The sequence below is a fragment of the Pavona decussata genome, unplaced genomic scaffold (genome assembly GCF_977016875.1).
Source record: "Pavona decussata unplaced genomic scaffold, jaPavDecu1.1 SCAFFOLD_94, whole genome shotgun sequence".
NCBI classification, from domain to species: Eukaryota; Metazoa; Cnidaria; class Anthozoa; order Scleractinia; family Agariciidae; genus Pavona; species Pavona decussata.
This window is the reverse complement of record NW_028145511.1, coordinates 865,758-886,051: the sequence shown is the minus strand read 5'-3', so window position 1 is coordinate 886,051 and position 20,294 is coordinate 865,758. Positions and strand designations below refer to the sequence as shown.

The 20,294-nt window shown below is 37.7% G+C and overlaps 2 protein-coding genes across 2 annotated transcripts; both read right to left on the bottom strand.

Annotated features, from left to right (window-relative positions):
• Positions 1-186: 186 nt before the first annotated feature.
• On the bottom strand, positions 187-6,454 carry LOC146473262 (uncharacterized). The gene is made up of 4 exons (XM_085118664.1): positions 6,223-6,454; positions 4,400-4,734; positions 2,880-3,373; positions 187-1,125 (listed from the first exon to the last, which is right to left on the bottom strand). Exons 1-4 carry the CDS (start codon positions 6,350-6,352, stop codon positions 810-812), a joined length of 1,275 nt encoding a protein of 424 aa, XP_084974790.1. The 5' UTR covers positions 6,353-6,454; the 3' UTR covers positions 187-809.
• Positions 6,455-9,318: 2,864 nt separating this feature from the next.
• LOC146473261 (uncharacterized) lies at positions 9,319-20,038 on the bottom strand. The gene is made up of 8 exons (XM_085118497.1): positions 16,772-20,038; positions 16,547-16,682; positions 15,406-15,465; positions 14,996-15,055; positions 13,244-13,354; positions 12,763-12,805; positions 11,660-11,758; positions 9,319-10,525 (listed from the first exon to the last, which is right to left on the bottom strand). Exons 1-8 carry the CDS (start codon positions 19,657-19,659, stop codon positions 10,257-10,259), a joined length of 3,666 nt encoding a protein of 1,221 aa, XP_084974623.1. The 5' UTR covers positions 19,660-20,038; the 3' UTR covers positions 9,319-10,256.
• Positions 20,039-20,294: the final 256 nt, after the last annotated feature.

Below are 20,294 nucleotides of genomic sequence, written 5' to 3'. Positions count from 1 at the left end.
GTATTCTAACGCACTAATGAGTAAAAAAATTCACCGTTTTGTATTGCTCTCCCGCTTCCCGTCCTCTTAGAACTCCCGCCTCCCGCCCTTTCCTCTCCCGTCTCCCGTACCCCTCCCTCCCGCCCCCTATTCTCCCGGGCTCCCGCCCCCCTGTCCCCCCCCACACATCAGAAAAGAACCAGATCCTTTTGCTTTGAAATGCCATAATTTATTGGAATTTAAGCTCATTGTTATTTACCCTGGCCGTTTTCACACTCAAGAAAGTCTTTTTAAGTAAATTTCTCTTGATCGAATTTATAATCACTCTTTTTTGCTTACTTTAAAAAAAAATTGGATCCACTATATATGGTACATGTTCACCACAAAAAAAATATTATAAGTGGTCCTTGAACAGTGTCAGAAGGTTTGTAAACTCAAATGAAAAGAAATAAACAACACCATCCAACGTCACATGTTCATTCACAGAAGTAAAATTTTGATCTGCGCGTGCCGAACCCATTTAAGTGCCGTGCTGTCATGCTTACATGACAGTTTTTGAGCCAATCAGAAACCGTCATTTTGAGACGACATTACCGCAAAATAACGTTGTCTTAGTGCAATGGGAAGATCCCCCAGGATTGCGATAATAAAGGATAAATATTATGGCTGGCCCTGGAGTAAAGGCAAATGAACTTTGTTCAGTAGAATTAATCCTAGATACAACTACTTTTATTAACTAAATGCAGCAAAAATAAACAAAATATTTATTACTATTTTTTAAGAGTCTTGAAAGACTTCCAAGTCTACTTCCCTATAATTAATGGCGCTCTCTAATCATCATGCAATGGAACAGGAACCTCCATTTCAGCTAAAACCTCTTTTATGCACACAAGTAAGTGCTCCATATCCTCAGGATACAGCTTTCCAATGTTACCAATCCTAAAACAGTCAGCATTGCTCACTTTGCCAGGGTAGATTACTTGGTTTTTGCTGTTTAGCCGATTGTAAAACTCCTCAAAGCTGTAGTTAGGGTGCTTTGGGTTGTAGTAAGACGTGATGATGTAACCTTCATGCGTATCATCTAAAAACTTCTTGAAGCCCAGTTTTCTCATTCCATCCTGTAGGACACTGCAGTTTTCCATGTACCTAGATGAAGAAAAAAAAGATAAAGATCAAGATTATGATTCAGCTAAGACAAGCTCCATGCCACTAAAGCCTGTCGCACACTTCAGGAAAGAGCTGAGCAAACTGCCTCACGAGGTGATTAGCTCAGTTGTTTCATTAATAGTGCAGTTAAGTTTTTGTGATTTTTCACCTCGTGAGGCTGTGAGGAAAATATGTCATATTTGATATTTGAGATTTCGCCTAGCAAGGTGAAATTCTCACAAAAACTCAACTGCACACTTAAGGAAACAGCTAAACTGATTGCCTCACATGGTCTCGCAATGCCTCACAAGGCAGTTTGCTCAGCTCTTTCCTCAAGTGTGTGGCAGGCTTTAAGACAAAGGTCCTTATAGGGAAATTATAAATAAATTTACATGTACTGAAATTCATGTAAGGTTGTTCCATTCTACAATGGACCAACTGCGGACCTCTTGAGCAGGTTTATAAAATCCTCAGGGAAACTTTAATTTATTTACATAGCACAATGATCAAAATGTATACCGTCCATTAGGCTAAAAAAAAGGCCAAACATTTTTACAAACTAAGGAAACCAAAGGCTTTTAACAAACTTCACATCACATCTTTTCATTAAATTAGTTATCATGATTATATTTGACCCCTTAATTAAGCAAACATAAATTATGTCCACTATGTTTTCACAAAATTAATTATGATAAAAATAACAAGGGAGTTAAGGTGGCCATATCTTAAAATAAAGACTGTTAAATAAACAGAAACATGTTATATAGGTATAAAAAATCTTTCAATATTTTTTATCAACAATGGTTAAAACTAATATTAATATTAATAATAATTATAATAATATTAATACAGTTTTTGTAGAACCAGTTTAAAGAGGTCCTGAAAAAGTGACCTCTCTCTTTTCCAGATATTTTTCTTTACTTCCATTTATGGAATTAAGGACGGTGCCTACTAATACCGAAGTATTTTTGTGCAGTTTATGACTATGCGGGAAAAACAGATCTTAACAAGGCCTATTGGAATCCAAAAAGAAAATTGGGGGTAACCATGCATTTTCCAGAGATAATTAAGCAATAATATCTCTAAAAAGCGCCAAAATTTAAAGCAATGTATGGGATTTTTTCCTAAATTGAAGCTTAATTATCTCTGAAAAATGCATGGTTACCCCCAATTTTCTTTTGAGATACCAAAAGCATTTGCTAAGTTCTGATTTCTCCGTATAGCTTTAAACTGCGCAAACATTTCCCTGTATTAGTAGGCACCATCCATAGGAAACCCGAGTATTTCGAGACGCGCAGAACGTATGCGCAGTAACAATAGTAGGCACCGTCCTTAAGTGGGTCTACTTAACATCTTAGTACTGAATTGATAGATGTTTTTTTTTTTTCAGTCAGTGACATGAATACTCGGAAAAAGAAAATCCAAGTTCTCCCAACAGGAGTTGAACCTATGACCTTCCTTTTGAATGCTCTACCACTGAGCTACAACATTGTATAGGAGACTTGTGGAACCTAAGGCCCTTAAACGTGGTTCATTCGACAAACATTCTGCAAACAAATAGAATTTGAATGTCAATGTGGGGTACTGAATATTGTTTCACTGTTATTATCCATGTAGTTGTGCTGTGAGTTAGGTAAGAGTAATTAGTTGAGGCTGTAACAACTTCAAACCTCCAAAAATCAACATTTGAAGAAGATCCTTAAAATAACATTTAGTAATATACTTAAAAATAAGATTTAGAAAATTCCCCATACCTGTTTGCCCGGCCGGTTTCTCCACCTTCAGCTTTAAACTCCGATAGAGCTCGGCGAAAAGCAAGAATAGCATGGGTTGCTGGGGTGAATCTAAACTGGCCATTGTTTTCCAAACCTTCATACTGATCTACAATGTCAAGAGAAAGACTGCGTGCCCACCCTTTGCATCGTTTCAATGAGTCAATGCGTCCAATCACAAATGAGAAGCCTGGGACTCCTTCTATGCACTTGTTGGCAGAGCTCACCATGAAATCAATGTTGGCCAAGTCTAGATTGAGAGGAACTGCTCCAAAGCTGCTCATAGCATCTACAAAAAATGAAGCACCTGGAGCATGTTCTTTTACAAGCTTTCCTACTGCGCTGACTGGGTGAATGACACCTGTCGAGGTCTCACAGTGCACCATGGCAACATTAGTAATGGATTTGTCATTTTTCAGGATTTCCTTAACTTCTGCCAAATCAGCTTTTGAGCTCTCATCTCCATGAAGTACAACCTAAACAGTCAAAAGGGAAATATAAACACCTGAGTCCTTCCTTAAAGATCAAACAATTTATCATTGGTTACTGGATTTTCTATAATTTATATAATTGCATCAGTAAATTCTAATACTGCTTATCTCCACCAGTCCTGGTACATATCAATATACAGTAATGTTTGGATTTATACACTTATACAAAAGCGGATAACATTTTTATATTCTTTTGCTTGCATTCAAGTTACTACTAACTACTAAACCCCATTCTTGAGTTCAAAAATGAAAAGTAGAATATTTTATCTTGAACGAGGTTAGTAGGACTAATTTGAATACAGACAAAAGAATATTAAAATGTCAGCCATTTTCCCGTAAGGTCTATTCATTTGATAGTAAGATGGGGATGCTTCTTTTACACAGACAATCATCTGCCACATTGTATCAGTAGTATAACTTGTGGTCTTTTTTATCCTATGTGCAAGTCGAGAGGGTAAAGGGCTGGACACTTACATACACCGCTGGTGAGCAAAATCTGTCTAGTAACTTTTTGGTCTTTATAATCTTTTTCCAAATTTTTATCTTCTTTTAGTCCATTGGTAGTAAATTTCATGCCCAAACTTAATCTCTGTGTATTTCCATAAAATATTAAAGCTTGCAGAATAATCAATATTTTTTTCTTCAAAGTCAATGGAAAATGAAGTAGGTTATAGCAGAACATTGTGTGCCAAACAAATAGTTTTCATTCAACCCCCCCAAGTTACATTTAATTTGTTACTTGGTGATAAGCTCCAGCCTGATCAGTGTGCTATAAATACTTACTGATCATAAATAAAAGACTGTTATTATTATATTAGAAGGGGTTATAAAAATAAAGTGCTACCCTTAAACAAAAATTACGATTCAAAGGTCATTCCCTTAGCTACGCCTTCCACCAATAATATTACATGCACGCACGCCGGCTGATGCACTACTGACACTGACTGAAAAAACAAACTGTTCACAAACTTTCCATAAAGCAATAATTTTCATTTAGAGCTGTTTACCTACCGTTTCAATGCCAGCAACTTCACAGATCTTCATCATTCTCTTACCATAGGCGCCATTTTCAATGATGAAAACTTTTCCACCTTCCCTTGGGGTTGTTGTCGTAAGAACCGCCTCTACTGCGTAAGTCCCACTTCCCTGAAGCAGGATTGACGAGTATTCCTCAGGAGAAACACCAGCAATTTCCAAGAGCTTCCTGCGAATTGTTTTCACAATGCTTATGAACTCAGTGTCACGTGAACCAATGTCTCGAAGCATGGATCTTTTTGTTTCAAAACTGACACCCAATGGTCCTGGAGTAAAAAGCTTTTTGTCCTTGTGAGCTCCGGATTCTAAGTCTAAAATAAAATGATGTAATACTCTGTGAGTCAACTTATTTTTAATCACATTCAACCAAGCCGTCGATGGCATTTTGTAAATTTATTTTATAAAGGATGTTCCACCTGAGGTTTTAAAGAACCTCCAGAACTGACAAAGGTAAGGTTGCTAGGCAGGTTGGAAGACAGGCTGGCGTTAGACGCAACCCATGTTTATTAATTGAGGGTTAAACGTGTTTATTCATTGAGTAGTTAAAAATGTTAACTATTGGTGAAACAAGACCAAATTTTGATGCAAATGAACCCCAGGAGGACGCACAAGTGACAAGACAGATTTGCCAAGGGAGATTAAACAACGAAACTCAACGCGAGCAACGAAGAAGAGGGAAGACATCAGGAAACCACAGAGCAAAGACAAAAGACAACATCACTTCAAATCAACTGTCCACCCAGCCCTAGCTGAATTTATTGAGGTTTTGCGAGTCACATATAATTTTCTAGTTCCACCTGGGGTTTTAAAGAACCTCCAGAACTGATTCTTTGGTAGTCTGAACAGTTTACAATGACTTCTCTCCATGAATTCCTTATAATTTAAAACCTGTCATTCACAGTTAAACTATATTGATATTTGTATATGAATTCACTCTAATTTATTCATCCTCCAACGGTACAATTACAAACTCGCTTGGTGACCAGACTACCCAGCTAACTAGAAAGTTCACTGACAGTTGATACAGCACTAAACTGGCATCACACACAGCCATGCATGCATGGGTTTGATTCCAGTTTAGGCCTGAATTAAGCGACAAATCCCAGGAGACAAATGCTCAAGTCACATAATATGTAACTCAAACATCCAAAGTCCAAATATATTAAATATACTTTTTACCGATTCTAGCCCACTAGGTCATAAATGACTACCATAGTAACAAATTATGTGCTCTACATATTTCTATGGAGGTGTTGTTATAGGGTAGCAGTTTTATATTTAAGCTTATCTTTTTTTAAATTTCCTGTGAGATAAATCGATTTTCATCGTTTTGAGTGATGTGATACTCAAAGTAGCTCTCCCAGGTAGCCTGATGCTCCTCCATAAAAATAATTGCTTGATATAGTTTTCTTGACCTAAAAAACCCCATACAAATTACCCCAAACCAGCCTTACAACAAATGCTTTAAATTATACGAAAACTCATTCTCTCTACAGAACTTAGGATGCAGTTTACTGCGTGACAAAATCTTCACCTAAATGAAAGCATGGAAAACTGTTGTTGCCTGTGATGTGGCATATTTAATAATGAATGAACAAATGTTTATTATTTCGAAGGGTAGCGTCGTACTCACGAAAGAGAATACATGTTCAGTTCACGAAAATCAATCAGAAATGTCCTTTCTCCAAATCTATTAATTTAACTCACAAGAATAATCCGATTAAGTTATGTTAATTCGTGTTTTATTTCGTGTATATTATAAGCTCGATTTTAAAACTTGCAAGAAAGCAATTTCTCACCTGGCTCGTCGAGACTCGAGGTTGCAGCGGAACAAAGCCACCTTGGCCGTTTATAAATCGCTTGGGGAGACTTTTTACAACTGCGAGTGACAAAAGACAAAGATCTTGTGATTCCATGACGGAACGCCATCGTTAATACTCTTTTGGGAAGGAAGGAGGTAGAAATTTACACAGCACAAACTAAGTGCAAACACGCACGCATTTGCGTGACTGGTGAACTTTGAATGACTTTGCGCACGCATTGGGTAATAGGGCAGCGGGTGTTGTGAGAAGGAGGGTGAGAGGAGGGGGGAGGGAGGGGGGAGGGGAGGGGTCAGTCGTCACAACATCCAAGGTTAGCAGGTTCATGTTCCTTATTTTTCTCACTGCCTAAAATCAGATTGTATTTGTCTCTTTGAGAATTAAAAGAATATCGTCGAGAAAGATTGTCACAACTGGGAGGGAAGGTATTAAGGCGCAATCGTGGGACTTCTTGAATTTCCCCCCTCTCTCCTCCCGGAAAGAGCTGCTTTTTCCTGGGAACGCGTTCCATGCCAGCTGGTTTTAGGCCGGAAATTTAATTCATGTGAACAAATGATGTATTTTCATAGGAATTCCCATGGCCTTTTCTCTAAACAAAAAAAATGCTTTACTGACTTAAACATTTTTCTTTTCTTTGTAAATAATTTGCTAATTAACAAATCGACGGCAGTTTTCTATGGTCTATATTCTTATAGACCATAAAATGACGTCAAAAAATGTTCAAAACTCAAGTGGAACCACGAGCCGCAGGCGAGTGGTTTCACTGCCAAGTTTTGGACATTTTTTGGCGTCATTTTATGGTCTATAAGAGTAGAGACCATAGAAAACTGCCGTCTTTTTGTTTTTTACAATAACATGGAAAAAGTGCCAGCGGAATTGGCTATTTTTTCGTTGAGAAAGCGCGCGCGTTACGTCTGACGTCATTTTTATTGTCTGCACTCTTATAGACAATAGCTACGAGCCAATCAGCGCGCGGGAATTTGGACAGTTATTGTAAAAAATGAAATGGTTAGTCCTATTTTTCCAAAATAATCCCACCTTACAATGGTCGTTTTCTTTTTTTTTTTTTTTTTTTTTTGGGGGGGGGGGGGGGGGTACCGTGAGGACCAGATCCTTACCCTATTAAGAAAAAGGTACCCCTTTTGGGGTTGCTCTCAATGCCGGCTCCCCAATCTTGAGCTTCTTATCAAAGAACAGACAAACAACATTATTTTAAATTATGAAGGGATAATGGCCAATTATTTAATAATTCAGATTCAAGTTGGATTTTAATTAACATACATTTCCAATATCCAGTCAAAAATTTCCAAATGTATTTATAAAAATCTCCAGATTTCAGCTTTTGATCCCAGTTTCCAGAATGTTTTATTTCCCAGAAAAAATACTCTTCCTAATAGTTACTTCTAACAACTAATCAACAAGTAAACTTTCTATGTTTACTTGTCATTAATGAATGAAGAATTTCTTCAGATCACATGCATTCCCCTCTAAGCTAAGTTTAGATTTTAAGGAATAAAGACAATACCTGTATTAAAACTCACACCAAGTGCACAATTTATCTTCTGCATTATACTGTAAATGCTGTCAGCTATTTACACTTACAATAAAAAATAATTATTGAAAGGTTACTGAGCAGAAAGGTGCATAATACATGCCTTCAGCTGTGTGTTCATTAAACGAGAGTCGATTCGTAATTTCTTGAGCCTTAATGCAAGAAAAAACTACTTATGACAAGTAAAAAACACTAAGTTATTGTGTTCACCTTTTTGCTTATTGTAAAAACTTAAGTAAATCTAAGATTGAGCAGTGTTTTTTGCACTGTATGGTCAACAGGAATAAGAGAAGTGTTAAACGCTCCTTTGGTGGAACCTTGTTGATAAGACCATCAACAGACCATAAAGAATTGCTTTTTAAAGGAAATTACCATAAAATTCCGAATGTAAGCCAAAGGACTTTTCTACGTGGGTTATAATTTTTTCAGGGAGAGATTATTATTGGAACGTTTTGGTTTGGTTGGTTATTAAAAACAGCTTAAAACAGCCAACCCTAAGTAAGTTGATATTTATCATTTGCATATTATCACAAGAATTTCAGTTCCTGAGATTTTGGTTGGGAGTGCTTATATTCAGAATTTTATGGTATGCAGATTAATGATTTTTTTAGGTAAGGGACTGCATGCATGAGAATTTGTCCAGGCCAAAACAAGCGATCATGATAGCAAGGGCGATCATATAAATATTACACTTGCTTCGATGCACATTTGCACATTAAAATGCTCTCATACAATGCATTTCTTAAAACAAAAACTAATATATAAATACAAGACACCAGTATAAATGCTACCAAAATTAAACATTTTAGTCATGAGGTAGCCTGCACCGCATTTTTACCATGGGTTATAGTCTGTCTGCAGCATAGGCTATCATGAGGTCAACATACAATTCTCCTAAATGTTTCTAACACAATGCACATGTCTTTTTCTGGGTTATCACAAGTTCTCTTAAGAGACTAACTACAAGAAATCAGGTTAATGCATTTAGCAAACATTCTTATGAATGGTCACTTTTTTTCTGATTCAGCAAGTTGTTGCTTACGAGATTCAACTCCGATTTGTTTTGTGAAAGTTGCAAGTTCAACAAAGAACTAAGGTTTCTTCATCCTTGTGACCCACAAGGTTTTGTGAAGTTGGAGATGATCCCTGTTGAGCCTTAACAGTGCGACGCACCTTACCGTGGCCAGATTTGATTAACGGTCACGCCTCCTTGCAAGGGCCAACAGGCAAGTGGCACAACAACAAATTATTGAAAAAAAAGTTTGTTGGGTGGCCATGGTAAGGCGCGCCCACTGTAAGACTTACAAGGTCAGACTGCCTTTCTCTGAAACCTGCAGGTAAGTATTCAGCCAATGGAATCATAACCTTTTGTGTGCTGTACTTCTTATAATTATGCATTCAAATGGAATAAATTGTATTACTTTTGCAGTCAACCCTTAACGTACCAGTGACAACCAGTATCTAGCCTGCGAATACAGATGTATTTCCGGCTGTCACTTCTCTCCGTCGAGAGAAGCAACAGCCAGAAATATGTCTTCATTCACAGGCTAACCAGTATCTAACCTCTCCTATCAATACTACCACCAAAGCAAAACATTATCTTGGGTTCAGTCGTTCAAAAGCAGACCAATACTATTACATGATTAAAAGTTAACTGAGGTTTTCATCTCACTCTTTAAAAAATTAATGTTGTAAGCTAATGGTAAAGTAAAGTCTACGTCAAAACTACACTGTAAGGGACAAAAAAATTTTTGAAAAATACTTATTCACTCGAGTCAAAGTCCATGTTAATGCAGGATTAGCGTAATCGGGAGCCTTTGAACAACTGGGCCTTGATGTTTCAACATATTCTCCTAACTTGCTCCATAAAAATCAACGACAGAAGTAAGAAGAAAACACATGTTAATAACAGGGCTTGGTAAAGGTTTAGCTCAAGTTTGTCAGAATGAACAAGTTTGAAGTGTTTCTGCAGCTGTTTCAAGTTCTAATCTCCCAAATTCCAAAGCAATAGCATACATGTACCAGTCATAAATGGAAAAGTTGTAGGAAATAAACTTGCTGTTTTTAGTTATGAAATAAATACCAAAAAGACTACAAATGGTTTTCAACCAATAATTATTCTAAAGTTGACATGCATCTGGATCAGGTTTATTTCGTAAAAGTTTATGGTCTTATATCTTGATAACATAGTAAAAATAATTTCATGATATATCTGTCTGAATTATTTTTTAAACAGGAACTACATCCGTTGTAGTTATTTTTTTATCTCAGTTAATTTTTAGTTTTCTTTTGTTGTTATGGATGTTTTCCCTTGTTTTACACCCATTACCATTCATAACAACAAAGGAAAGCTAAAACTTAACTGAGATAAAAAAATTAACTACCAATAACATATCCAGTTCAGCAAAGGCTGTTTTAAACAAAGTCCCGTATCGTTACATTCATCACTCCTTTTTGCTGTTTATTCTGGCTTCAAGGGAAACATCAGCACAGACGAGGTCATGAATGTTAAATCCTCAAGCTGTCCTAATACACTCTTTGCTGCCGCACTCAGTTCAGTCTTGGTTTGTTGTGACGACAGAGGTATGGTGACTCCACCATGCTGCCAGACTTTCTTAGTTTCTGTCAATGTTATCTTCGGTAGTTTAGGACTGTCCAACTTTTGTGGCTCCACTGAAGGTGGTAAAATGTTAAGACCCAATAGGTCTTCTTCATACAGACCTCTGGACTCTGAAAACCAATGCAACAAAGATTGTAAGACACAGTGGTATGATAAGCAATCCTTCCAAGTCTTTTAGTGTAAAGTAAAGTAAAGTAAAGTAAAGTAAAGTAAAGTAAAGTAAAGTAAAGTAAAGTAAAGTAAAGTAAAGTAAAGTAAAGTAAAGTAAAGTAAAGTAAAGTAAAGTAAAGTAAAGTAAAGTAAAGTAAAGTAAAGTAAAGTAAAGTAAAGTAAAGTAAAGTAAAGTAAAGTAAAGTAAAGTAAAGTAAAGTAAAGTAAAGTAAAGTAAAGTAAAGTAAAGTAAAGTAAAGTAAAGTAAAGTAAAGTAAAGTAAAGTAAAGTAAAAAAAAGTATTTAATGTCAATAACATGGGGAGCGCTTGCACAATCTCCCACGCTGGAGGCTCATGATTGTGCTTGACAGTAATCCAGATCAAGTTGGAATTTGGAAATGTTGTTTTTGAGGACAGGGAAAACTGGAGTACCTGGAGAAAAACCTCTCGGAGTAAGGGTGAGAACCAACAACAAACTCAACCCATATATGACGCCAATTCCAGAAATCAAACCCAGGCCACACTGGTGGGAGGCGAGTGCTCTAACCACTGCACCATCCCTGCTCCCCTTGTACATGTATTAATACTTCAATCAAGCTGTTGTGAATACCTTACCTATTGTCAACAAATGTCAGTCTCTTGTGGATCATACCTTAAGCGATTACATCACAACACAAGTCAAGCATTGATGTTGCTTAACAATGTCACTTATCAGGTTATCAAAACATATAATCCTGCCACAGGAGCAATTCACTACAGCATATAAAAAGTATCCAAAAAATGCCTTGATAGCAGGAGGCAACCAAAAAGTGTTGTGTATTTTCTTAAAACATAGTATAATAAGCTTTCTTTTGTTTGTTCTATTGTCTCTGCCACACTGCACAGTGCAGTACTGTAATCTAATAAAAAATATACTTGAGCCTAGCAAGAAAGTCCCATAATTTTTTTTTCAAATTAAGGGCTGGCAGGTGGCTGGAAAACCAGTGCCACTTACTTTACCAGATGAAATTTAATGCATTCACGTTCATGTACCACTGAAATACTCAGCTGACTACGTACATTGTAAACCTAGCCGTTTGTTGTGAAGACATACCTGGCTTTCCATCTGACGGCTGGGTTGTGCTTGGTGCAAAGAAATCTAGATCAAGTGAAGATGATTCTGATGCAGTATCTGATGTGTTGTCCTTGACATCTATCAAAATAAGCATGGCATGAAAATACGAGAGATGCTTCCAACACTGGCGGCAAACAAATTAAACTCTAGAGTGCATAATCTCATCAAATAACATCAAAAACAAAGTTCATGGTGAGATGATTATACCTCAGGTTACACAATAGACACTATTACATGAGGCAATTTGTCTTGTTTACAACTTGCAAAACAACAGAGAGGAAAGCAAGAAAGCTGCTACAGAAAACATGTTGCCTATTACACACTGCATGTTATCTGTCAGTGTTAAGAAACATTGTAACATTGTAACATGTTCTCTGTGATTCTCAGTAATATATTTGGTGTTAACAGTTAGTGAAAAAGTAGACTGCAATGCTTGAAACGTCCTCTACTCTTCCTTACACTACAGCTGTTATGCTGCACTGCATAGTGTACTTTGCAACTCCTTTTGCAATGTGCTCATTAAGGTTACATTGCAACTTGTAAGAAATTTTAATTTCTTTGATTTTGGGACCAAAGGATCTATTGCAAACAAGTGAAGCAAGGAATGAGAGAGGTTATTAGTGGAGACATTTTCACTTCCAATGAACAATCAAAAAAAAAAGTTCATCTCCCGACAAAATGTATTTCATGGAAAAAATCATTTTCATGAGACTGTTGAGCAGTCTTATATTATTTATTGTAGATGGTTCACATGTGAAAAGATGAACCAAATTTCAAAAAGAAAATCACTTCAAAAAGCCTTGACACCACTGAAGCACAGATTTGCAAGGTTGTAGCAAACAAATTCCACCAGTGGTGATTTTTCATTTGTCCCTTCCCATAATGCTCCGTTTCATCCCCAAGTAAACCACGCGACAGAAACTACATATTAACTACATTTTTCAAAACACTATGGCACTACTCACCTTCAACCAAACTACCTCTAAAAGGCTACTGGATACGACACAGGGTGGGAAGTACTGGATAGATATACATGTACTGAGGTAACTGAATTGGTTTCATTCATGTTATAAACAAATTACCTGATTTTGAAGCTGTGCGTTTTAAGCCACTCCCTAAAATAAACTGAAAAATAAAGATACCATCAAATGAATACCATAATATTATTGTTTGATTTTCATGCAATGTAAGGGGTTAATTGCCAGCTAGGCCATAACTATAGCAATGACACAATAAAAACTAAACACGCTGTGAATTCAGACTAGAAAGAGAACTTTTCAGCTCCACCGAAGATCACCTTCAATTTCAAATACAAGAAAGTTTATTTTTTGATGTCAGCACTGATGGCGGCTCTTAAGGTCAATGCCTACTAATACTAAAGTATTTTTACATGGTTTATGACTTTGTGGGAAAGCAGATCTTAGCAAGGGCTGATGGAATCCAAAAAGAAAATTGGGGGCAACCACACACATTTTAGAGATAATTAAGCAACAATTATTCTACAAAGCAGTAAAATACAAAGCAATAAATTTACAGGATACATGTAATTATGTCAACACGTACACTGAGATCAGGAAGTGCTACTTCAGAATGACCTGAGTCTTGTAAGACAGCTTTGCCCTGTACAGAGTGATGAGTTGGCAGTGGTGATCCTTTGATAGGCTCCAAGAAACCCTTTATCCAAAAGATTTCAAAACATCATAACATTGCAATATCAGATTTACAGTGCAACAAACTCAACTAGGGCCACCGAAAAAAAAAAAAACAAAAAAAAAACGACACTTTGAAATTTAAAGAAATGTTCTCGTCGTTGACTGGTTTACAAGCTACCAAAGCCAGACTCCTTTGTTGTAAACATGATCTGTCATTGGCTGACCAATGAAGGGTGGCCCCGATTGAGTTCGTTGCACTGTAAATGTCTTGTATAAAATACAACTACAGTCGACTCCCGATAACTCAAACCCTCGCTAACTCGAACCTCGCGCTAACTCGAACCAATTTTCCTTTCCTTTCAGGTCATTTTCTATATAATCTTACCTTTGATAACTCGAACTTCCGATAACTCGAACATTTTTCAATTTCCCTTGAAGGTTCGAGTTATCGGGAGTCGACTGTACTGTTATCTGCTACCAAGATAGCATGGAATAGCACTGTCATACTACCTATTTTAAACAGCCCTTAAGGACGGTGCCTGCTAATACCGAAGTATTTTTGTGCAGCTTATGACTATGCGCGAAAAACAGATCTTAGCAAGGCCTCTTGGAATCCAAAAAGCAAATTGGGGGTAACCACGCATTTTTCAGAGATAATTAAGCAATAATATCTCTAAAAAGTGCCAAAATATAAATGTATGGGATTTTTTTCCTAAATTGAAGCTTAATTATCTTTGAAAAATGCATGGTTACCCCTAATTTTCTTTTGAGATACCAAAAGCACTTGTTAAGTTCTGCTTTCTCAGTATAGTTTTTAACTGTGCAAAATTATCCCTGTTTTTGTAGGCACTTCCCATAGGAAACCTGAGTATCTTGAGTTGCGCAGAACGTATGCATAGTAACAATAGTAGGCACCGTCCTTAATTACAGGCATTATGGCAATATTTTATTGGCAACCTAAGGGTTGTGACCGCCACCCAGTAAACTCAGCTGGTAGTCAGGAGTACCAAACTGCTGATCGGGAGGTCGTGGGTTCAAACCCCAGCTGGACCAACACTCATCACAGGCAGCTCTACATGAAATGCCTATGCTAGTCCAACACAGGATACCCAACATGAGGGGACTAAGAGTATTACCTTTACCCTACAGCTGTAGATTGGATACTAGTCCATTGCTGAATACCTAGCTTAAGGGACTAGGAGTATTACTATTAAGGTCCCTGGATAGGATGGTAGTCCATCACAGGATACCTAGCATTAAGTGACTATAATGCAGTCAACTCTCTCATAAGCATCCACCCTTGGGGCACGACAAAGTGGTCGCTTATGGGAAAGATCAACAAAATAAGCCTAATACTGGAAAATTAATTAATTACATGAAAATATTACCTTAGCAGCTAAAATTAGCCAAATAGAAACTAATTTATTTGATTTTTTTCACATCTATTCATTCTTCTGATGAAACTTTGTATACTATTTTGGAACAGATCACTTACGGGAGGTGGTCGCTTATGAGAAGTGGTCGCTATAAGAGAGTTGACTGTATTGGCTTTAGCTGTTGTGCTCCTAAACCAACCTAATTCAGCTGTTCTTTTTTTAATGCATTCAATCCCATGTTGCTTACTGACACCCATGACTGCAGGAAAGAGAGTGTTACTACTTACCAATCCTGGAGAAAGATGCGGTAATTTGCTTGGGGGATTTGGCATTAACACTGATCCAGCCTGCAGAATGACATGCGTTTACTTGTTAAATGTTTCATCACAGAGGGCTTGTTTGAGCCCCAAAGTGCGACAAATTATTCTTTGTAATTTGAAACTGTCAAGTAAGGTAAACTATGCTTTTGGGCTTCCATATAAAGCTTTCATACATTGTAGCTAATCAAACCTGCCATAATTTTTCCGCAGTTTTATCACACAATTCATGTCGAAGTAATGCCAATATTTAGACATCCAAAACACAATGGTAAGACCTTCATACCTGTAGATATTATAAGCTCGGGCACACAAGACCTTTCCACATTGGATGACAATGTACAGATACATTTTAACAAATAGAATCAAGTTGTTTTTACCATTCCTCCTCCAAAAGATGGCAACTGTGATGACACTATGGGCTTTAACATGGAGCCAACCTGCAATTACACATCAAAACAAGGACCCTTATAACAATACGTTTAAGGAATGGTAAAATTAAGTAAGTATCCAAGATGAAATGCACTGTAAACAACATTAACACACTAACAATGAGAAATCGCCTGTTAATACCCATTCCAACATGTCCCAGAATGAAATAATCACCCAGCCTTAGCCTTTAATAAACAACACTGTACAACAGACCTTATTTGTAATTTAAGTGATGATAATACAAATTATATTTCCATACATGCCCGATACTATTACCCTGATACAACCTGAAAAAGCCATCTTTCGATCCATACAGATGGATGTTCTTTATTTTTTTTTTAGTACTAATTTTGTCCATTTCAGCTATGGCTTGTTCGCCAAGCCTGAGATCATGAAATACAAGCTTTTAGACATGTATTTCATGGTCTCGCACAAATAAGTCCATCTATACAGGTTGAAAGATGGCTTTTTTGGGTTATAGTCAGGTCGGTATAACAATGACAGTAACATTTTTATTTTTTTTATTTTTATTATCTTGCCACACAGAATAAATTAAAAATAGAATAGAAAAGATAATAACATGAAACTTAGTATCACATTTTTCTTGTCCTTAGCTTTATGTGAAAACACAGACTGAAGCAATCATCTCTCTTATAAATAAACCCAAGGAAATGCATGGTGTATCCTGCAGCATAACAGCCACAGGGTATGAGAGGTAAAGTCGCACAAGAGCCTAAGTGGCCCACACGGCCGGAGCTTAGCCCGGTTTCTGTAGCATGCAGCAACTAGGAGTATTGCTACTCTGCCATGGATGGGATGCTAGTTCATCGCAGGGTTACCCCCAGCAGTATCTCGCTGGTACCCATTTATACACCTGGGTGAAGAGAGACAATGTGGAGTAAAGTTTCTTGTCCAAGGAAACAACACAGCAATGAAGAGACCAACCTAGCCTCAGGGTATGAGAAGGGGTTAGTAATCAGACACCCTGCACTCCCTTCTCCCCCCACCCTGCCCCTGTCCCCTCCCTCCAACACATACACACACAAACACACCCCTCCCCAATACAATAAATGCCAGTAGAATGCTTACCTGAATAGGGGGAGGTCTTTCTGGGCAAATGCTTAGTGACAAAAACTTCTTGTGTTGACTGAATGAATTTGACCAGCTGAACAGTATTTTACCGTCTTTTTCAGAACTCTCCATGCGTTGCCACAGTCCTACGTTGCTAAAATGAAAAGAAGTGATGATAATCCTAAGCACAGTTCTTTTTACATGTGAGCAATTCAACCTACATGTAAAATCTGTTTCACTTACCTGTGGAAACGCTTCTCAACTTTAGTCGACAAAACATCACATTGGCAGCCTGACACATGCCTTTGCTCTGAAGTAAAGCATGTGGAGATTGGATCTCCTGCTTGCTTGATCACAATACTGACACCAGGGGAGAAATGTGACAAAGTTCCTGTCCTATGTTGCGTCAAGTCCACATTCTTTCTTGAGGAAGAGTCTACACTAACTGCCGAGTGAGAGGCAGAACTGGAGAGTGATGCAAACCCATCAGTTTTCTTATCTCTTTCACCACTAAAATCACCAAAGTTATCATCAGTTTGTCCAGAATTATTCACATTCTTTGAGTTGGAACTAAATGCATCAAACTCTGGTGATTCAGAAGTTCTAACATCTCCAAACATGTCACTCTCTTTAGTTTTGGTTTGTGACTTGTTGACATTTGAATGGCTATCATCCACAGATTTGACTTCTGATTCAAAAGCACCAAAATCTCCAAACTCGTCAACACCATCCTTCTTTAGTGAATTGGTAGTTTGTGATTTAAATGTGCCAAAATCTCCAAAGTTGTTCAAGTGGGGATCCTGTTCCGAATGCTTCGCTTTTGATTCAAAACTACCAAAGTCTCCAAAGTCATCATTGTTTTGATTATCTTTTTGAGAACTGTCGCCTTTCAACTCAAAACCACCAAAATCTCCAAAGTCATCATCAGTATTATCATTACTTTTCAGAGAATCTTTGATACCATTTTTTGTCTTAGACCTGCCAAAATCTCCAAATTCTTCAGCATTATCCTGCTTCGGAGATTGTACGGCATCTGACTTACATGTAACACCACCAAAATCCCCAAAGTGATTGCCACTGTCATCTTTCTGAGAATCTTTGTCATTTGACTCAAAACCACCAAAATCCCCAAAGTCATCATCATTCTCAACTTTCTGAGAATCTTTGCCATTTGACTCAAAGCCGCCAAATTCCCCAAATCCACCATCATCATCATCACCTTTCTCAGGAATTTTGGTGTTTGACTCAGAATCACCAAAATCTCCAAATTCATTGTCAACTTCCTCGGCCTGAGAACCTTTGTCATTTGATTTAAAACTGCCAAAGTCTCCAAAGTCACCTTTACTGCTATCATCGTCCTTCTGGGAATCACTGACATTTGAGCTAGAAGTATTAGAATTTCCAACGTCATCTTCAATACTTTGATCCTCATTCAGCAATGGTTTTTCAGAAGAATTAGTGGTATTAAACTTCCCAATGCTGTCATCATGGCCATTTTCCCGAATTTCTTTATTTGATTCAAATGCCCCAAACCCTTCAAAATCATCATCATCTTCATCATCCTTGTTCCCATTAGACAGTGAGTTTGGTTTCAAATCAGTTGCCACAAAATCACTTTCACTTCCATCCTTTTTAACACAGTTTTCTTCAAATGACCCAAAACCTCCAAAATCATTATCGCTGTCTCTATCCTCTAAAGGAGCAGTTTCAGATTGTATAGTGCCATCAGTAACTCGTACAAATTTTGGTGCAATTCCAGATGAATCATCCATTTTTCTAACAACAGACTCCTCCATCTCATTGCTGTCCAAAGATGTTTCTTTTGATGGGTGCTCATTAAAATCAGCAAATTCTCCAAAACTGTCATCATTGGAATCCATGTTTTCTGGTGTTTTCTCAGTTTCCAAACCACTTTCACACGTACTAGAATTGCTTTTCTCATCTTTTTTTGCACTATCAGATTCTTCTTTTTTATTGTTCACAGCTGAAAGAGAGCTGGCTTGGTCTCTTTCTTTACTGATCTTGACTTCTTCATTGCGCACTGAAGAAATACCACTAGAATGGTCGTCATTGTGTGAGATTGTTGCAGATAAATCACCCAGTGGTCTTAATTCCTGGTCTTTATCAGCACAACTTGAGGAATTTTCCAAAGATAAATCTCTAGCAGTGGCTTCCCCTGTTTCATTGTCATTGTTTTGTTCAACTAGACTATCACAGTCGTCTTTGTTGACATAATGGAACGATCCGTTAGAGTTTTGATTAACTGTTGGTTCCCCTGAATGGTTGACTGATCTCTTATCAGCTAAATCACCACTATATGGGACAGCATTTCCTTCACTACTGATACTAATTTCCTCATCTTTGACAGTTTTTCCTTGAGATTTCAAACTAGGTGCCACATCTGGCTGACCTACTGTGCTATTGTCTTCACTTTTCGATGCATTCTCCTTATGACTGCTGATAGCGTTCTCCACACAAGCAAAATCACCAAAGTCATCATCATCAGATTCCATATCATGACTACTATTAATTGAAGTGTTTTTATTTTCAACTGCACTGTTATTCAACCAATCATTGTTTGATTTTCTTGGATCAGAGCTCCCATTAGGGATGTTTTCCAGATTTTTTGGACTGATCTCATTTTCCTGAAAAGCTGCAAAATCATCATATTCATCGTCATCTTCTGCCTGCTCTTGTTGGCTGCCTTTTGCAATCTCCGACTCTACACTGTTTTCGTCGCCAGTGAACCACCCTTGCTCGCCACTAGTGTTGCCTTGTCCAAAAGCTGAGCCGAAATCCGCAAAACTTGCCAAGTCCCCGAAATCGTCTTCCATTTCTGCATTCTTTGATCCTTCCTGTTCTAGCTTCCGTGAGGCTTCACCATTAGGAACACTGCCGCCGAGTCTCGATTTATCACTCAATTCTAAATGGTTGCTGGAAAGCCTCTTGTTACCCGGCGACACAACAGTCTTTTCGCTACACTTTGTTGATTTGCTGACATCGTTTCTGAACACGATTTCGTTGTCATCTTCGTCGAATGTGTCGTCTAAAGGTGGAGGAGCATCAGCGAGCACAGTCGAGAAATTCGATCCATACAACTCCGAGTTGTTAACCCCGTAATACCACGCCATTTAGATAGATTAACACCCCACAACGAATTAACCAACTTTTCAAGGCACCTTCATTTACACTTCAAAAGCTTTCCTTGGTATAGACTGCCATTTTCCGAATAAATTCGTGATTAGCTTGTGAGCAATATTACTTCTCAAAGTTCAATCAAAGTGAAGTGAATGCACCTTCACAAAGGAATACGCTAGAAAACCACGTACAAATCGAAAAAGAACCTCCCCAAATTCTTTCTTCCGCGTTTCCAAATTTGGTTGTTTGACTGTATGCAGTATAATCCTTCAAACTAATTCCATTTGTGACTATACAAGCGAAGACACAAATTATTATATCACCAACCTACTTTCCCGGTGATAGAGCGCCATTTTGTTGAACTGAGACTTGCCTCACTTTCATTCATGGCTTAGGGCAGGGGAGTGGGGTGAGGGTAGAACGCGGCAAGACTTCCGGTTCACAATCAATCCAGTGAAGCGTGAAAAATAATAAACGAGCTATGACTTCCAAAAGGACTTTCTGTACGATTGTTTCCCTCCCACCCCAGTTCTACTCTCTGCAGTGTGGAGAGGGTTTGTAAATGAGTGTCTTCTTCTCAAAAGCCTTTGTTTTCCTAGGTATGTGAATATTGGGATCTCCAAATTGC